Source organism: Coregonus lavaretus, assembly GCF_964263955.1.
Source record: "Coregonus lavaretus genome assembly, chromosome: 6".
Classification (NCBI taxonomy): Eukaryota; Metazoa; Chordata; class Actinopteri; order Salmoniformes; family Salmonidae; genus Coregonus; species Coregonus lavaretus.
The window spans coordinates 1,819,568-1,839,765 of NC_139993.1; the positions used below are offsets into that span (position 1 = coordinate 1,819,568).

General features: G+C 44.3%; 1 protein-coding gene across 1 annotated transcript in view; it reads right to left on the reverse strand.

Moving 5' to 3' along the window:
• Positions 1-1,079: 1,079 nt before the first annotated feature.
• The window catches only part of LOC311130329 (bMERB domain-containing protein 1-like), a gene marked incomplete at both ends in the record, with an annotated part of 48,977 nt that continues 29,858 nt past the window's right edge, over positions 1,080-20,198 (reverse strand). Inside the window, 3 exons of the mRNA XM_084163058.1 lie at positions 1,080-1,183; positions 1,636-1,709; positions 2,358-2,478. Coding sequence (XP_084019184.1) covers positions 1,080-1,183; positions 1,636-1,709; positions 2,358-2,478 — 299 coding nt within the window. The remainder of the gene's footprint in view (positions 1,184-1,635; positions 1,710-2,357; positions 2,479-20,198) is intronic.

Sequence of the window (20,198 nt, forward strand, 5' to 3'; positions counted from 1 at the left end):
AAAACGCAGGCGACCAAATAACCACCTCATCGGACGGGGGATTGCGCGATAAACCTCCGGGTAGACGCTGTAACTCCCAGGAGTCATGTATATCCCCTGTCGCAGGCTGAAACGGAGGCGATGGAGACATACGTCTCAGTGTCCCTGAGCCAGGGGTTCATACGTCCCTCCACTTCGCCCGCCTCCTCTAGTTTATTTTTTGTGAAGAAGAAAGACGGAGGTCTGCGCCCTTGCATTGATTACCGAGCATTGAACAAGAGGACAATACGTTATAGTTATCCTCTACCCCTCATTCCATCTGTAATCGAGTCAATGCAGGGGGAGCACTTCTTCACAAAATTTGATCTCCGGAGTGCGTACAACCTGGTGCGTGTCCGAGAGGGGGACGAGTGGAAGACAGCATTCAGCACAACCACGGGGCATTACGAATACCTGGTGATGCCGTACGGTTTGATGAATGCTCCATCCGTCTTCCAGTCCTTCCAGTTGAGCTGCTTGTATTTTGTATCGCCGGGATATTTCCCTGTGTGCCTAGTTGTTTCCCAGTGCACCTGATTTACGCACTGGAGTGTTTGACGCATTGCTGCGTACCACTGTGTTTTCAGACTAAACCCTTTTATTCTATGATTTACCCTCCTGCGCCTGACTCCTTCAAATCACTCCCCACAGATACAGACGATGGAAGATCATTGCATGGGGGATGAGCCTGATGGGGAGAGGGGACACTGGGTATAGAACCCAACTAGAAGTGCAGACAGGACTGGAGCCCTAATGATGGAGAGAGAAGACAGAGCGGAATAGAACATTTGAGGGAGGGGGTAGGGGGAGGGGGAGCGAGAGAGAGAGAGGGAGCGAGAGAGAGAAACAAAGGAGTGAAAGAGAAACAAACATAGACTGGGAGATAAAACACACAACAACACCATCAATCTCATCCTGGCGACATCCCCAACCTATCCTTGAACATTGTCCACTCGCTCGTTGTCTGTCCATGCTTCAAGTGTTTCTCGGGTTGAAAAGCTGAAACTGTGATGCAACAGGGCTTTATTTTGGCTCTATGGTAGGGCCCCTGAGGGCCCGGCCTACATGATGGAGCAGGTGAAGCCACAGCACTCCTTCAGCAGGGACAGGCCGGTCTTGGTGAAGGGGGACGAGGTCTGCTGGGCCCTGGACGTTAGCCGTCTGGCTGGAACCTGACCTGGGGAAGAGGAGGTGGAGTCAGTCAGAGGATATGGGGATATACCAGGTGGAGCACTGGTGATGCTGTAGTAGATCAGAAATAATGACACACACATTCAGACTCCCCCAGACACAAGGGTACGCACACACATGCATGCACACACACGCCTTCAGATGATCTGATATGAGCAGAATACAAGCTGATGAAAATAAATTTTGCTCAGTGGGGAGCCAGTGCAAAGTTGCATACATTTTTGGGGGTGAAATCCATAATTTCAAATATAAATGCTTCAGTAGGGAAGAAAGAATTTAACAAGAAAGAGGCGCCAAACTATCCAAAGAAATCGTCATCAAATCAAGGTCACTGACTATTATCAAAGCGAATACTTAAACGTTGAGACATACGATTGAGCATTTGAATGGAAAATAATAACACTCACTATGACGCACTATGACTACACGCACCTTTCTTCTTCTTCAAGTTTTTGGGGAACTTGGACTGGAGGAAATCAGCCATTTCTTTGTCTTCCTCCCTTTCCCTGTAGAGGAGGAGAGAAAGTGGGATGAGTGGAACTTTAAACGCTACATTTCTGTCTGTTCCTGCAAGCGATGACTCAGACTCCATATCCTCAGGCCCTGTCTTCTCCCTGGGTGTCTTCACATGCCTCAAAAACAATCAATTATTCCCTCGTCACTTCCTGCTTCTCAACACCCAGAATGCCTTTAGGCACTTGTATGGCACCCCCCCCCCCCCCCCCCAAACATGTCTACCCTAACAAAACAAACTCGTTTACCCTAACAAACTTGTTCAGTGGGATGCAGGGTTTCGCAGCACATTGTCCCCTACACTAAAAATACACAGAAAACAGATGTTTTATTCCAACAGTAAGAACATCTGAGAATGTAGATGTTCCCTGTGGTTTGTATTTAACTGAGTCGAAGGCTTGTATTTCTGACAGGATGTCATTGGTGACCAAACCAATAAGGGGGGGGTCAAGACAGATGGAACAGAGTTGTGTAACAGAGGTGGTTCAGAACCACGTTGCCATGATGAGTAACCTGGTCTGAGACCTGATGACTTACTGTACGTTGGCACCCCAAGGTAATGCCTAGACTTTAGCTCAGAGGGCTAACAGTGTTCTGGTGAGCATGAGACCTGGTTTCGAACCTCAGTCGATCACACTTGCCTTAGCCTCTCAAACTCCACGTCGTCAACAAGGAAATCTCTGGTCTCTACCAGCTTGTGGATCTGCTGGAGAAGCTCTTCCTCTTTCTGTCTGTCCTCGTTGGACTTGTCATTGTCTGTAACAGAAAATATGTTATGACGATCAGGGGTTAAAGTGAGATTTTGTCGGTGGTGGATTTCAAACTGCTGCCACATTCAGGGTCTTTTTCATGATGATTTGACCAACAAAATCGGGCATTTATTAGATCTCTAGACCCCTAACTTTAACCCCTAACCCATCTTATGGTGATAGGAGTTTGTTCTCCCACCAATTTAACCAACCACTGTTGACAATGGATATATACATATATACACAGATATATATAGAGTTGAAGTCGGAAGTTTACATAAACTTAGGTTGGAGTCATTAAAACTTCTTTTTCAAACACTCCACAAATGTCTTGTTAACAAATGATAGTTTTGGCAAGTCGGTTAGGACATCTACTTTGTGCATGACACAAGTAATTTCTCCAACAACTGTTTACAGACAGATTCATTCAATTATAATTCACTGTATCACAATTCCAGTGGGTCAGAAGTTTACATACACTAAGTTGACTGTGCCTTTAAACAGCTTGGAAAATTCCAGAAAATGATGTCATGGCTTTAGAAGATTCTGATAGGCTAATTGACATGATTTGAGTCAATTGGAGGTGTACCTGTGGATGTATTTCAAGGCCTACCTTCAAACTCAGTGCCTCTTTGCTTGACATCATGCGAAAATCAAAAGAAATCAGCCAAGACCTCAGAAAAAATGTGTAGACCTCCACAAGTCTGGTTCATTCTTGGGAGCAATTTCCAAACGCCTGAAGGTACCACGTTCATCTGTACAAACAATAGTACGCAAGTATAAACACCATGGGATCATGCAGCCGGCATACCGCTCAGGAAGGAGACGCATTCTGACTCCTAGAGATGAATGTACTTTGGTGCGAAAAGTGCAAATCAATCCCAGAACAACAGCAAAGGACCTTGTGAAGATGCTGGAGGAACCCGGTACAAAAGTATCTATATCCACAGTAAAACGAGTCCTATATTGACATAACCTGAAAGGCGGCTCAGCAAGGAAGAAGCTACTGCTCCAAAACTGCCATAAAAAAGCCAGACTACGGTTTGCAACTGTACATGGGGAAAAATATTGTACTTTTTGGAGAAATGTCCTCTGGTCTGATAAAACAAAAATAGAACTGTTTGGCCATAATGACCATCGTTATGTTTGGAGGAAAAAGGGTAGGCTTGCAAGCCAAATAACACCATCCCAACCGTGAAGCACGGGGGTGGCAGCATCATGCTTTAGGGGTGCTTTGCTGCAGGAGGGACTGGTGCACTTCACAAAATAGATGGCATCATGAGGAAGGATAATTATGTGGATATATTGATGTAACATCTCAAGACATCAGTCAGGAAGTTAAAGCTTGGTCGCAAATGGGTCCTCCAAATAAACAATGACCCCAAGCATACTTCCAAAGTTGTGGCAAAATGGCTTAAGGACAACAAAGTCAAGGTATTGGAGTGGCCATCACAAAGCCCTGACCTCAATCCTATAGTTAAATAATTTAAAGGCAATGCTACCAAATACTAATTGAGTGTATGTAAACATCTGACCCACTGGGAATGTGATGAAAGAAATAAAAGCTGAAATAAATCATTCTTTCTACTATTATTCTGACATGTCACATTCTTAAAATAAAGTGGTGATCCTAACTGACCTAAGACAGGGAATTTTTACTAGGATTAAATGTCAGGAATTGTGAAAACTGAGTTTAAATGTATTTGGCTAAGGTGTATGTAAACTTCCGACTTCAACTGTATATATAGAGTGAGGGAAAAAAGTATTTGATCCCCTGCTGATTTTGTACGTTTGCCCACTGACAAATAAATTATCAGAGCTCGATTTTGGTCTCATCTGACCACAACACTTTCACCCAGTTCTCCTCTGAATCATTCAGATGATCATTGGCAAACTTCAGACGGCCCTGTATATGTGATTTCTTGAGCAGGGGGACCTTGCGGGCGCTGCAGGATTTCAGTCCTTCACGGCGTAGTGTGTTACCAATTGTTTTCTTGGTGACTATGGTCCCAGCTGCCTTGAGATCATTGACAAGATCCTCCCGTGTAGTTCTGGGCTGATTCCTCACCGTTCTCATGATCATTGCAACTCCATGAGGTGAGATCTTGCATGGAGCCCCAGGCCGAGGGAGATTGACAGTTTTTTTGTGTTTCTTCCATTTGTGAATAATCGCACCAACTGTTGTCACCTTCTCACCAAGCTGCTTGGCGATGGTCTTGTAGCCCATTCCAGCCTTGTGTAGGTCTACAATCTTGTCCCTGACATCCTTGGAGAGCTCTTTGGTCTTGGCCATGGTGGTGAGTTTGGAATCTGATTGATTGATTGCTTCTGTGGACAGGTGTCTTTTATACAGGTAACAAACTGAGATTAGGAGCACTCCCTTTAAGAGTGTGCTCCTAATCTCAGCTCGTTACCTGTATAAAAGACACCTGGGAGCCAGAAATCTTTCTGATTGAGAGGGGGTCAAATAATACTTATTTCCCTCATTAAAATGCAAATCAATTTATTACATTTTTGACATGCGTTTTTCTGGATTTTGTTGTTGTTATTCTGTCTCTCACTGTTCAAATAAACCTACCATTAAAATGATAGACTGATAATTTCTTTGTCAGTGGGCAAACGTACAAAATGAGCAGGGGATCAAATACTTTTTTCCTTCACTGTATATGCCATATCTTTCTAACTGTGCGCTTTCACAAAAGCTCTCAACCTATAACCTATATACTTATTATGGACACAGTATGCTTTACATTAGTTATCTTGTTGTTATTAGTTGTTGTTAGTTGTTATTAGTCCCATCCTTCAGCTCCATTCAACACCTCCCATCTATCTCTTAACACCATCCATATTGGATTTCTATTTGCCATATATTTTTCAACTGTCCTGTGATGTTTCACAAAAGTTCTGAACCCTTCTATTCTCATTGTTTCTACAGATTGTAAATTGAAAATACTTTTTTTTGCTAAAAGTATTATTATATTATTGATCGATTGACTATGACTTTTCAGATCACCCAGTAGTGCTATCTGCAGGGTTAGCTCCAGGTAAATATTGCAATCCTTCAGCCATTCCTGGATCTGTGACCAAAAACAAGCTACAACTGGACAGTACCAAAATAAATGATCTAATGATTCTGTCTCTTCGCAGCAAAATCTGCATAGCTGGGAAGACTTTAGCCCCCATATAAATAACATTCTATTGGTAGCAAGAATTTTGTATAATAATTTAAATAAAACATTTAAAGTTTTGAATCCGGCGTCGTTTTGCGCATCAGTTCATAAGCACTATGACATGGAATCGGTACGTCAAAAATCTCTTCCCAACTATTTTTTCAATCTATATGGGACGGCTGTCAATCCTTTGGTCCTTAAATGAAACTGGTATACTTTTTTATTTATCACAATTTTCTTTAACCAATTATCTAGTTAGCTAACGCGTAACAACATTAGCCAACATAGCTAACGACGTTAAGGTTAGCCAAGTTCTTCTTTGCAAATTGACGAGCTAACACTAGTTATTTAACACTTCTAGAATATTGTAATGTATTGTTAATTACTAGCTAGCTAGATAGTTTTCTTGCAGTATTTAAATGTCCATCTGACTAGCTAGCTAACTAGATACCCATTAAAAATATATATACAGTGCATTTGGAAAGTATTCAGACCACTTGACTTTTTTCACATTTTGTTACGTTACAGCCTTATTCTAAAATTGATTAGTTTCCCCCCCTCATCAATCTACACACAATACCCCATAATGACAAAAACAAAAACAGGTTTTTAGATATTTTTGCAAATTAATTATTTTTTTAACCCAGGAAATATCACATCACATTAGTTTTCAGATCCTTTACTCAGTACTTTGTTAAAGCACCTTTCGCAGCAATTACAGTCTCGAGTCTTCTTGTGTATTACACTACAAGCTTGGCACACCTGTATTTGGGGAGACTCTCCCATTCTTCTCTGCAGATCCTCTCAAGCTCTGTCAGGTTGGATGGGGAACGTCTCTGCACAGCAATTTTCAGGTCTCTCTAGAGATGTTCGGTTGGGTTCAAGTCTGGGCTCTGGCTGGGCCACTCAAGGACATTCAGAGACTTGTCCTGAAGCCACTCCTGCGTTGTCTTGGCTGTGTGCTTAGGGTTGTTGTCCTGTTGGAAGGTAAACTTTCACCCCAGTCTGAGGGCCTGAGAGCTCTGGAGCAGGTTTTCAGCAAGGATCTCTCTGTACTTTGCTCCGTTCATCTTTCCCTCAATCCTGACTAGTCTCCCAGTCCCTGCCGCTGAAAAACATCCCCACAGCATGATGCTGCCACCACCATGCTTCACCGTAGGGATGGTGCCAGCTTTCCTCCAGACGTGACAGTTGGCATTCAGGCCAAAGAGTTCAATCTTGGTTTCATCAGACCAGAGAATCTTGTTTCTCATGGTCTGAGAGTCCTTTAGGTGCCTTTTGGCAAACTCCAAGCCGGCTGTCATGTTCCTTTTACTGAGGAGTTGCTTCCATCTGGCCACTCTACCATAAAAGCCTGATTGGTGAAGTGCTGCAGAGATGTTTGTCCTTCTGGAAGGTTATCCCATCTCCACAGAGGAACTCAGCAGCTCTGTCAGAGTGACCATCGGGTTCTTGGTCACCTCCCTGACCAAGGTCCTTCTCCCCCGATTGCTCAGTTTGGCCGGGCGGCCAGCTCTAGGAAGAGTCTTGGGTGGTTCCAAACTTCTTCCATTTAAGAATGATGGAGGCCACTGTGTTCTTGGGGACCGTCAATGCTGCAGAAATGTTTTGGTACCCTTCCCCAGATCTGTGCCTCAACACAATCCTGTCTCGGAGCTCTACAGACAATTCCTTCGACCTCATGGCTTGGTTTTTGCTCTGACATGCACTGTCAACTGTGGGACCTTATATAGACAGACCTTACCAAATCATGTCCAATCAATTGAATTTACCACAGGTGGACTCCAATCAAGTTGTAGAAACATCTCAAGGGTGATCAATGGAAAGGATGTACCTGAGCTCAATTTCGAGTCTCATAGCAAAGGTTTTGAATACTTATGTAAATAAGTATTGGGGATTTATTATTCTCCTAAATTGATGGGATGACTAACTTAGAAAGAATGCATTCTTGACTGGGCTAATGTAGGTTGTGACACCTGGCAAGCTGTGATTGATGTGAAGAGCTGTTTTAGGGGGTAAAGTGAGATAGGGATTTGTGTCTCCAAATGCTAGACTATACTGGTTCTTTGTGATCTGTGAACCTTCCTTGGACGTAGGAATGGTGTCTAAGGGAGCTGGCTCTTCTCACTATGACAGGTTGTTATGATATGGACATATGGCTGGCAACAGGGGTGCATCAACGGATAGGCTGAGTAAGTCTAAACCACGCTCAAGTCTTTACTCTAATTGGCCAGCAGAGAGGTGGGAAACTCTCTCTGTCAGAGTATTTGAGCAAGAACCCAGAACAATGGATTAGTTCTCTGGGGTGCCCTGCAAAGTATTTCAGAGAGCCCGTATATACGAAACATCATATTTACCATTGAAGGTTTTTGCATTAATTAAAATAACTAGTATATCTTAGAAGTCGTGTTGACCTCTTTTGTTCCTAATACCAGATTTGAATTGACGCAACTTTGACAATTGGTGACCCCGACGTGATCTGGTAGAAGGGACTTCGCTGCGCTGGGTAATGTCTGGCCCATTTGGTCACCTCTTTCATTGGACAGTGTGTTTCACAAAAAGTCCGGACCACTTAAAGAAGGTAAGCAGATACCTATTGTTAAATAACTAAAGATCTGCACATTGGCTTTATTCAAATTAATTTTGTGAAACAACTGCTTGATGTAAGTGAACTAAATTATGAAACTATTATGAGTAGATAAACACAATATTGTGATATGCAAACCTGTGATAAATGTGATGTTAAACCATGGTACCACAGAGAGTATTGGTTCTACCGGCAAGGTCCGTAACTATGGATACGGCTAGGTTCAGGAGACAATACTGACATCTACCGGCAAGGTCCGTAACTACGAGGATACGGCTAAGGTTCGGAGATACAGGGAATTATTGGCTAAGGGCGTTGGCTACTGACACATATCCATCGAGATATGGCTAGGATCAGAGGAGCGCCAAAATTTTATTTGAGTATTGTTTCTCTGACACATATCCAGAGAGATATGGCTAGGTTCTGAGAAAATACTGAAGTCTCCATGCTAGGATCACCAGGGGTGAGAACTGGAGACACAGGGAATTATTGGCTAAGGGCGTTGGCTACTGACACATATCCATCGAGATATGGCTAGGATCAGAGGAGCGCCAAAATTTTAGTTGAGTATTGTTCCTTTGACACATATTCAGAGAGATATGGCTAGGATCAAGGGACATACTGAAGTCTCTGGACCACAAATGGTGGAACTGTGAGATACAGGGATTAATTGATCAAAGTGTAACGTTGTGGCACATATCCACTGAGATATGGCTAGGATCATAACGGGCACTTAGATTTTAGATAGTGTTACGCTACTGACACGTATCAGAGGGCTAGATACGGCTAGAATCAGGGGGACACTGGGTGTTGTTGTATGCATGAGTGCGCGAATGATCACAGACGAAATAAAATAGTGAATAGGGGTTATTAAAAATAATAAACCTGTATATTAAGACGTCTGTGGCTGGCCAAACTGTATAATTTGTGAATAACTGTTGGGTTTGTGGTTGCTTAAACCGTATAACCCGTTAATAACAATTGGGAATATGAAGGTAAAATAATAAATAACTAGTATGACTAAACTGAAACGTTTGAACTGATATAATTGAACTGTGCCGTTTGGTGTTAGACATAGCATAATTCTGGTTATAGGTGCTTGGGTTGAGGCTTTTTTGTTGATTATTTGATGTAATGTTTGACGTTTGACCCTGCAAAATACTGGTTAAACAATTAGATTGAAATAATTCGGTTTATCGTTTAAACATAAACGTGCACCAACTTTAACTAATTAGGTGGGAATTATTTTATTTAAATAAATAGACTAAAGTACTTTGAATAACGGAAGAATATTGGAAACGCGCTAAAACGAGAAACAGCTCCTCACAGCTCCTCAAAAAGCCTGTTCCCCCTGAACGGGAAAGAAGTAGAGTTGCGAGGGGAGGGGCTGGAGAGAGCGAAAGTGTGGCTTTTGGAGCCATGAAAGACTGGAAGTTGGCTGGGAACACCACGGGGTGATTATTTGAGAGGTGCAAGTGGGTTTCTGACGAGAGATGTTCTAAACTTGCTCACCCGAACGCAGACGTGCGTCATAGGTGAGAAAGTAGAGAATGTTTACATTTGCATTTTTGGTAATTTGGCAGACGCTCTTGTCTAGAGCGATTTATGGGAGCAATTGGGGTTGAGTGCCTTGCTCGAGGGCACATCGGCAGATTTTTCGCCTGGTCGGCTCGGGGATTGGAACCGGCGACCTCTCGGTTGTTGGCGCGGCGCTATTGATCACTAAGCTGCCTGCCGCCCCATATGAGTTTAAGATTGTGGCGTTGTTGGATCATGTGATGGTGGAATAAACTGACCATAAGTAATGTTGTTTTAGACGTAATGTATAATATAGTACAAAGCAAATAGAGGGTTAAATTGAACTAATTATCATGGTAGAGCTAACGTAGTACAGTGAGGGAACTTCATTTTGTGTCAGAGGGTAAAATGAGAAATCATTGTAATATACTATTAGTGGAAATATATTTATCATTTCAAGGCATGGAGTAACAATCTGCATTTATGAGTGTAAATTCCACTGCTGATGTGTTGATTGAATGGGTACGATAGAGTATTTGGTTTGGTAATGTTGAATGGACTATTTGTAGCGTGTTTTGGGGTTAAATAGAAAAAACTCACTTATTCAATAGGGAATGGGTGGAGAGAGAGAGAGTTTTTACGTGTATTAAAAGTTGCATAAGATAGCTTTAGTAGTATTCTAGATAGATCTATGAAAATATGTTACAAGTACGAATGACATTATTTCCTAAGAAGGAAGATTGTAGGGAAGTTTCCCGCGCCTCCCCCATAATGCAGGAAGGAGCAGGAGAGGGGGAGGAGAGGTAAGAGACAGGACATAGTTCAGATGGTAGGAATGTCATTAAGCGTATGCTGATAAACGATAGCAAGTATTTGTTTTATTAATTAGGGCCTAATCAGAGAGAACAGTTAAAGAAATTGAATAGCGAACTGAAATGGGTTAGCGGGAAAATACAAAATAGTTGGACAATTTTAGAACGATAATTTATTTTGGTTAGGATGCAAGTATGCATTGGCTGTTGTGCTGGGGAAATAGCGCCAGCCTGTGGTGGGTTCTGGATTGGTGAAACAGTGGGGACAGGAACAATAGAATAGGAGACAGATTTTCCTAGGGGGTTGAACAAATAATTGATAATGGATCATTTGAGATGAGATCACATGTAGCAGAGATAGGGTATACTCGAGGAATTTTGAGTGGTTTTATGGATTAGTTATGAGGAATTAGATTGATACAAACAATTATTGATGGGTTAAGACTGGGGATATCTGTATCATGTTTTGTGTGTACTACCATCTTTAGATTATAACCAGGAGAAAGAGATTAGCTCATCTCTGTTAGGCAGTATTTAGGTCATAAGAGGGAGCTACCAAATTAAGTTGAGCCTAACTATCTCTGATTGTTATTTTTCAATTGGGTTTTTCAAATAAAATAAAACACACCCAGCATGATGTTTATAAAGGGTTGTTATGTTGAATTTAGGGGATTTTCAACAGATCATGGGTGGTGTTTACTATGCTGTAGGATGGAACGGTTTGTTGGGGGATATTTGAACCTAAATTAATGGAATAAGCTGCAGTAATCAGAGGAAAGGTTATCACTAGGTAAATGGATAAAACAGGGGAAAAACATTACTGACTGGCAGAATACACCAAATGGGGATCAGTATGGCCACTCCACTGGGAGATATAGAAGAAAGTTAAATTGGAGAGCAAAAACCCTGCCCGGGGTCCACTTGGAGATAAGTTTTAACGGATGACAGGAAGAGATTTTCTTAACTCAGGAACAGGAGGCTGAGTTAGCAGCAATTCCGTTCAAATTATGGTTACAAGGACCAGCCGATGTAGGACTAATTAAGGGGGTAGCTCCAGTACAAGTGATTCCTCGATCCGATAATAGACCATAACAAAAGCAATATCCTATGAAACCAGAAGCAATAAAAGGGATAACACCTACATTTCAGCATTTACTTAAGGGAGGGGTGATAATTCCTGGAGATGAGGCACAATGCAACTCTCCAGTATTTCCTGTTAAAAAGGCGGCACCTAGCGCCGACTGGAGGATGGTCATGGACTTGCAGGGGGTTAATAGAAATATAATTCCCAGAGCTCCATGTGTACCAGATCCACATACATTGCTGAACCAATTGAAACCAGATAACTCCTATTTTACAGTGATAGATTTAGCTAATGCTTTCTTTAGTATCCCAGTTCATCCGGATAGTCAGGGGTGGTTTGGCTTTACTTTTCAGGGAAGGAAATGGACTTACGCTAGGATGCCTCAAGGCTACTCGGAAAGTCTTACAATTTTTGTCCAGGCTATAACTAAGAATTTGGGAAAGTTTGAACCTAGGGAAGGAAGCCAAATGTTAGTTTATGTAGATGATATTCTATTGGCTAATCCCACTCAGGAGGGATGTAAGAGGGATACAATCCAATTGTTAACCTTCCTGGCAGAACAGGGACACAAAGTGAGTAAAAATAAACTTCAACATTGGCAGAGCGAGGTCATTTACCTAGGACACACTATAACTCATGAGGGGCGAATGTTAAACTCATCCAGGAAAACTGCTATACTTGAAGCGCCAAAACCGTTAAAACAAAAAACAAATGATGAGCTTTTTGGTAATGATAGACTGCTGTAAAGCTTGGGTACTCCAGTATGTACTGCATACGGGTAAATTAAGTGATCTTATCTATGGGAAGGCAATGGTAGCCCATGGTAAAGTAATTTGGAACTCTAAGGAGGCATATATACATCAGGGATGTTATCCAAATGGTAGAGAGTAAAGAGGGATATGACATTGGTCGTGATTTAAAGATGATGAGGTTTTTTGGTGGGCTATTAGATATAACTGGGTTAATCATGAACATAGAGGTTTTTATTCTTTGTTGCTAGACAGAAGACTTAGGTGACCTAAATATAGACTTGTCATGTCCAACAATTAGTCTTCAGGTCAAGCCCGGGAGAGCCTGGGTAGAACAGAGTTTGAACTAAACATAAGTGTTTTTACAAGATAAGAGATTGAAGATTGGATTACTAATTGATTCTGAACTGGATGAAAGTCGAATTTAGCTGCCATAAAAGACAAAGGAAGTGGGAGGAGCAATAAAGAAGCAAAAGACAATCTCAAAAATGAAAGGCATGGCAATTGGATGATAAATTACCTAAGGGATGGTTTAGAAAGGTGGTAATATTGACACATGGGCAAATCATGTGTCGAAAAGGGGGAGTGATAGGATTAAATAATAAATATATACGAAGGAGAGGACAAAATATATTAAAAAAAAAAACAAGATTAGAAATAGAGAGCTGAACATGTATGTGTGAAGATAGTTTATTAACCACACCCGTATGTCAGAGGTTTTGTGCCCCACAGGTGAACTAAAGGAGAAGGTGACCCACTCTATCTAACCAGGAGACTGGGTGTGGATCCAGTCCCTAAAAGAAGAAAAACTGGAAGCAGGCCTGTTGGGAAGGGCCCTATCAAGTCCTATTAGATCCACATGGGTGCATGTCACACACTGTAAAAAGGTAAACCCAGTTACACCTGATGAACAAACACAGATTTAGGAGAAAGAACCGATCACCATTAGGGCTCGGGGGTTGGCTCCTTAACGAAGATTCCCTTACCCTGTCTGATCATCCCTGTGTGAGTTCGGTAGAAGGTGAAGCAATGGGTTGGCGTCTGACATGTTCTCAGGGCGAGGGTGGGGATTCACAGGTCTCCTGATGGTAGGTAGCTGTCTGATTGTGGGGGCCATATTCCTAGCACACTCAGACCCTCCTGATCACCCAGAAGTAGTAGTTAACCTAAAACAAGTTGATAAAATAATACCTGAGCACAGTCTACGAAGGCATAGGAGACAGCTAGACGTAGGGAAAGGGGAAGTACTAGGGACTTTAGGGGAGGACATCACCATATGTATGTCACCATGTACATCCTGGGATTATGTAGTTGCTCATACCGAGCGGGGGGGATATGTAGATCTCCATACACAGTTTAGGGACAGGTGTAGTATTGTGAAAGTAGGGAATTACCAGAAATGGCAGTGCGACCCATAGAAGGGTAGGTACTGTCTGAAAGTCTGGAGTACGCAAAAACAGGTTTATCCTCCATGCAAGCCACCTGGGAATGTGGTGAAAGAGTCTTGTAGTAACCTGAACTATCTGTATCCCCCGATAACAAAGTCATTCCGACCTAGGATGCCTACGTTTGAAGTCTCAGGGGATTATAATTGTTTTTCTAGGACTAGTAAGATAGGATACAGAGTAGGGCATCTTAGCTCCTGCTCCTACACAGAGAATATCACAACTAAAAGAGACCATGACTAATCTCTCCTCTTTGTTGCAGCCAGAGGTTTTTAGGAACCAAAACCAGGCCCGTGCTGACATCTGATGGATGTGTGGTGATAACTGATTGTGAACTCACCTACATACGCAAATAATCAAACGTGTCAGAGACTGGTGAGTTGTCACATAGAAAGTAGGACCTCCTCCCGGGATCCTTTGATGAAAGGATCCTTTGATGGGATAGGAGTACCTCGAGGGGTTCCAGAAGAATTCAAAGCTAGGAATCAGATCGCAGCTGAGTTTGAATCAAGTCTTTTCTGGTGGTCAACAATTAATAAAAACGTAGATTGGATTAATTATATTTACTATAACCAGCAAAGATTTATAAACCACACTCGTGATGCATTAAAGGGATTAGCTGAGCAGACAGCGGCAACTAGCTTAATGACATGGCAGAATAGAATAGCTTTAGATATGCTTTTGGCTGAGCGGGGCGGAGTTTGTGTTCTGTTTGGATATATGTGCTGTATTTTCATCCTCAAACAATATAGCACCGAACGGGTCTGTGACAAAAGAGCTTCAGGGGAGTAACTACGCTGACGAACGAACTGGCTGAGAACTCTGGTATTGATAGCTCCATAAACGGTTGGTTTGATAACATATTTGGTAAATGGAAAACTATTGTTGTAACTATTCTGGGTGAAGTTATAGCTTCTATGGGTATACTTGTTCTTTGTGGATGTTGTCTTATTTCCTGTGTCTGAGGTTTGGTGAGAAAAGGAGATGGGGAAGGTGGTTTCCCAACAGATGGTGAGATAAGGCCCAATCCTGGACTCCGACCTAAGGAATTAAGGATATGACCTACCAGGCTTGGTGGAGTGACACTAGAGGGTGTCTAAAGGGGGCCAAAATATACTTCTCTGTTTGTGTTTTATGTTTTAATAGTCTTATGTTTTGTGTTCTATTAATCCTGTGTTTTATGGTTTGAAGTTCTTTGATGACTGGTAACAATTTGCAAGTTGGGTGTAGATGGACTGAGGGTTTTAATTTTTTAGTATCATTATGGCCTATTAATAAAAGTGTGATTATTTTTGTTGGTATTGTATTATAATGAATGACACCCTGTGTTTTCTTATTTTTTGAATCACACCTTAGTAGGTGTGAAAAGGGGGATTATTGGGGATTTATTATTCTCCTAAATTGATGGGATGACTAACTTAGAAAGAATGCATTCTTGACTGGGCTAATGTAGGTTGTGACACCTGGCAAGCTGTGATTGATGTGAAGAGCTGTTTTAGGGAGTAAAGTGAGATAGGGATTTGTGTCTCCAAATGCTAGACTATACTGGTTCTTTGTGATCTGTGAACCTTCCTTGGACGTAGGAATGGTGTCTAAGGGAGCTGGCTCTTCTCACTATGACAGGTTGTTATGATATGGACATATGGCTGGCAACAGGGGTGCATCAACGGATAGGCTGAGTAAGTCTAAACCACGCTCAAGTCTTTACTCTAATTGGCCAGCAGAGAGGTGGGAAACTCTCTCTGTCAGAGTATTTGAGCAAGAACCCAGAACAATGGATTAGTTCTCTGGGGTGCCCTGCGAGGTATTTCAGAGAGCCCGTATATACGAAACATCATATTTACCATTGAAGGTTTTTGCATTAATTAAAATAACTAGTATATCTTAGAAGTCGTGTTGACCTCTTTTGTTCCTAATACCAGATTTGAATTGACGCAACTTTGACATAAGGTATTTCTAAAAACCTGTTTTCGCTTTGTCGTTATGGGGTATTGTGTGTAGATTGATGAGGAAAAAATGTAGTTTAATCCATTTTAGAATAAGGCTGTAACGTAACAAAATGTGGAAAAGGGGAAGGGGTCTGAATACTTTCTGAATGCACTATATATAGCTGCTGTCTGTGTTACTGTAGCCTGCACATCTTACTTTTTTCACATCTGTCCCAAATCCTGTTGTGCCTGTGTGGCTCAGTTGGTAGAGCATGGTGCTTGCAATGGCAGGGTTGTGGGTTCAATTCCCATGGGGGACCAGGGCCCAGATTCACAAAACACTTCTTACTCCAAAACTTAAGAAGCCTCTTAAGAAAAAAAATAAGAAGCTCATCCAATAGTTCGTAAGTGCAATTCTTCAACAATATCTTAAGATTGAATGATTTTCTTAAGAACTTCTCAAATATCTTCTTACTAATTTCATAACTATCTTCTTAAGATGTTTGTTGCTAGTCAACCGATTTAGCTAGCTATCTAGCTAACAATGGTAATCACCTTAGCATATTTCATCTGAGATTACTGTTCTAAAACATATTCTTGGTTTTAAAATAATAAATTCTGAAACTTTCAGATTAAGTTTGTGAGTGAATTAAACATGTTCAATTGCTTTCATGAGCGTATTCTCTCACTGCCCTGAGTTTAAGACAAGGGTTTAGCTACCTTGGTGTTGTCACGAATTCCGGCGAGACTGCTCCTCCTCCTTGTTCGGGCAGGCTTCGGCGTTCGTCGTCTCCGGAGTACTAGCTGCTACCGTTTGATGTTCTCTATGTTTGTTTGGTTTTGTCTGATTAGTGCACCTGTTCCATATCACGTATTGATTATGTCACCTATACGTTTCCTTTGGTTTTGTTTGTAGTTGTGTGTTGTTGTCCGCCTGTCCGTTGGTGATTTGTATTTGCTCTCGTGCATTTAGTGTATTGACGCACAGTATGCGTAATCGCTCGCCTCTGTTGTGTTGAGGCCCGTTATTTTGTATTGTCGTGTTTTGACTAGTAAAGTCTGTTGGACTAAGCCTCTGTGTCCTGCGCCTGACTCCAACACCACATCCACATCAGCTCGTGACAGAACAACACACCATACAATGGAGTCAGCAGGAGCAGCGGCGGCGACCGAGTCGCTGGAGGATCGGGTCAGCTGCCAGGACGCCATGATCCAGCAACTCGGCTCCGCCATGCAGGAGGTAATGAACACCCTGCGCCGATGGGAAAGGGGAGGCGTGCCCACACCTCCTCCTACATTACCACCACCATCGGCCAGCCCCACCAGACCAGCTCCGGAATCCAGTGGGATTCGGCTCTTGCTCCCGAGGGCGTATGATGGCACCGCAGCCGGGTGTCAGGGGTTCCTCCTTCAGGTGGAACTCTACCTGGCCACCATACACCTGGCGCCCTCGGGATACGAGAGCGTTTCCGCCCTCATCTCCTGTCTCTCCGGCAAGGCGTTGGAGTGGGCCAACGCCGAATGGAGGGGAATAGACGCCGCCACCATCAGCTACGCGGAGTTCTCCCGCCGCTTCAGGGCAGTTTTTGATCACCCTCCTGAGGGTAAAGCGGCGGGGGAGCGTCTGTTCCACGTCCGACAGGGGAAGAGGAGCGCACAGGAGTTCGCCCTGGATTTCCGGACACTAGCGGCGGATGCGGGGTGGAATGAGAGGGCCCTCATCGACCACTATAGGTGTAGCCTGCGTGAGGACGTTCGTCGTGAGCTGGCCTGCAGGGACACTAATCTGTCCTTCGACCAGCTAGTGGACATGTCCATTCGTCTGGATACCCTGCTGGCCACCCGCGGACGTCCCGAGATGGGGCCGTCCATTCCATCCCCCAGCACCTCCGAGCCGAGCCCAATGGAGCTCGGGGGTGCTGGTGCTAGAGAGAGAAGGAGAGAGAACCCGAGGGGGGCCGTCCCCTGCACCAGCTGTGGCCGTGGAGGACACACTGCGGCTAGGTGCTGGGGAGGGTCTCCAAGGAATCGAGGCAACAGGTTGCGCACTGGGGAGTCATTTCAGGTGGGTAGGCACCCCACTCACCCAGAGCTCTCTGTTGTTCACTTGTGTATACCTGTGGTATTTCCTCAGGTAGCATCTCATTCCCAGCATAAGGCGCTAGTCGATTCAGGCGCAGCTGGGAATTTTATTGATCGGAAATTTTGTTCTAAGTTAGGGATTCCCCTCCTGCCCGTTGATGCACCCTTTCCTGTCCATGCCCTAGATAGCTGCCCGTTGGGATCTGGGTTGATTAGGGAGGTCACAGCGCCACTAAAGATGAAGACGCAGGGGGGTCATGAGGAGATTATTCAGTTGTACCTAATTGACTCTCCTGCGTATCCCGTGGTGCTGGGGCTTCCTTGGTTAATCACCCATGACCCCACCATTTCGTGGCAACAGAGGGCTCTCAAGGAATGGTCTGGCCAGTGTGTTGGGCGATGTTTAGGTGTTTCCGTTGGGGCGACCACGGTGGAGAGTCCGAACCAAGTGCCCGCAATGCACATTCCCCCTGAGTATGAGGATTTGGCACTCGTGTTCAGCAAGACGAGGGCGACGCGATTGCCACCTCATAGACAGGGAGATTGTGCGATAAACCTCCAGACAGGTGCGGCACTTCCGCGGAGCCATGTGTATCCTCTGTCTCAAGAGGAGACGGCGGCTATGGAAACATACATAGCTGAGTCCCTGAGACAGGGATACATACGGCCCTCCACTCCCCCTGCGTCCTCGAGTTTCTTTTTTGTGAAGAAAAAGGATGGAGGTTTGCGCCCGTGTATTGATTATCGTAGTCTCAATCAGATCACTGTGAAATACAGTTACCCTCTACCTCTGATTGCGAGTATGACTGAATCGTTACGCGGAGCGCGTTTCTTCACAAAACTGGATCTCAGGAGCGCTTATAACTTGGTGCGCATTAGGGAGGGAGATGAATGGAAGACGGCATTTAGTACCACCTCAGGTCATTATGAGTATCTTGTCATGCCATACGGGTTAATGAATGCTCCTTCAGTCTTCCAATCATTTGTGGACGAGATCTTCCGGGACCTGCATGGGCAGGGAGTGGTAGTGTACATTGACGACATCCTAGTGTACTCTGCTACCCGAGCCGAGCATGTAGCCCTGGTGCGCCGAGTGTTGGGTAGGCTGTTGGAGCATGACCTGTATGTCAAGGCAGAGAAATGTCTGTTTTTCCAGGAGTCCATCTCCTTCTTGGGTCATCGGTTGTCCGCGTCAGGGTTGAAGATGGAGGTTGACCGGGTGTCAGCCGTGCGTAACTGGCAAACCCCAACCACTGTTAAAGAGGTGCAGCAGTTTTTGGGTTTTGCCAATTACTACCGGAGGTTTATCCGGGGTTTTGGACAAGTAGCAGCTCCCATTACTTCCCTGCTGAAGGGGGGCCCGGTGCGTTTGCAGTGGTCGGCTGAAGCGGACAGGGCGTTTTGTAAACTGAAGGACCTGTTCACTTCGGCTCCGGTGCTGGCGCACCCGGACCCCACTTTAGCATTCCAGGTAGAGGTGGACGCGTCAGAGGCCGGGATTGGGGCAGTACTGTCGCAACGCTCCGGCACGCCTCCTAAGCTCCGTCCCTGCGCTTTTTATTCTAAAAAGCTCAGCCTGGCGGAGCGTAATTATGACGTAGGGGACAGGGAGCTGTTAGCCGTGGTTCAAGTCCTAAAGGTGTGGAGGCATTGGCTTGAGGGGGCTCAACACCCTTTTCTCATTCTGACTGACCATCGGAACCTGGAGTACATCGGGGCAGCTAGGAGATTGAACCCTCGTCAGGCTAGGTGGAACATGTTCCTGACCCGGTTCGTTTTTATGATCACTTACATCCCAGGGTCCCAGAATGGTAAGGCAGACGCCCTGTCCCGGCGGTATGACACAGAGGAGAGGTCCATTGAGCCCACTCCCATACTGCCGGAGTCTTGTCTGGTGGCACCGGTGGTATGGGAGGTCGATGCGGAAATTGAGCGGGCGTTACGCACCGACCCTACTCCCCCAGAGTGTCCAGTGGGTCGGACGTACGTGCCGCTCGAGGTCCGTGATCGTCTCATCTATTGGGCTCATACGTCACCCTCCTCTGGACATCCAGGTATTGGCCGGACAGTGCACTGCCTTAGTGTTAAGTACTGGTGGCCAACATTGACTAGGGACGTGAGGGTTTATGTCTCCTCCTGCTCGGTGTGCGCTCAGTGTAAGGCGCCTAGATACCTGCCCAGGGGGAAGTTAAAACCCCTGCCCGTTCCACAACGGCCGTGGTCTCACCTCTCGGTGGACTTTGTTACGGACCTTCCCCCCTCTCAGGGGAATACCACTATTCTGGTCGTTGTGGATCGGTTCTCTAAGGCCTGTCGTCTCATTCCTATGCCGGGTCTCCCTACTGCCCTACA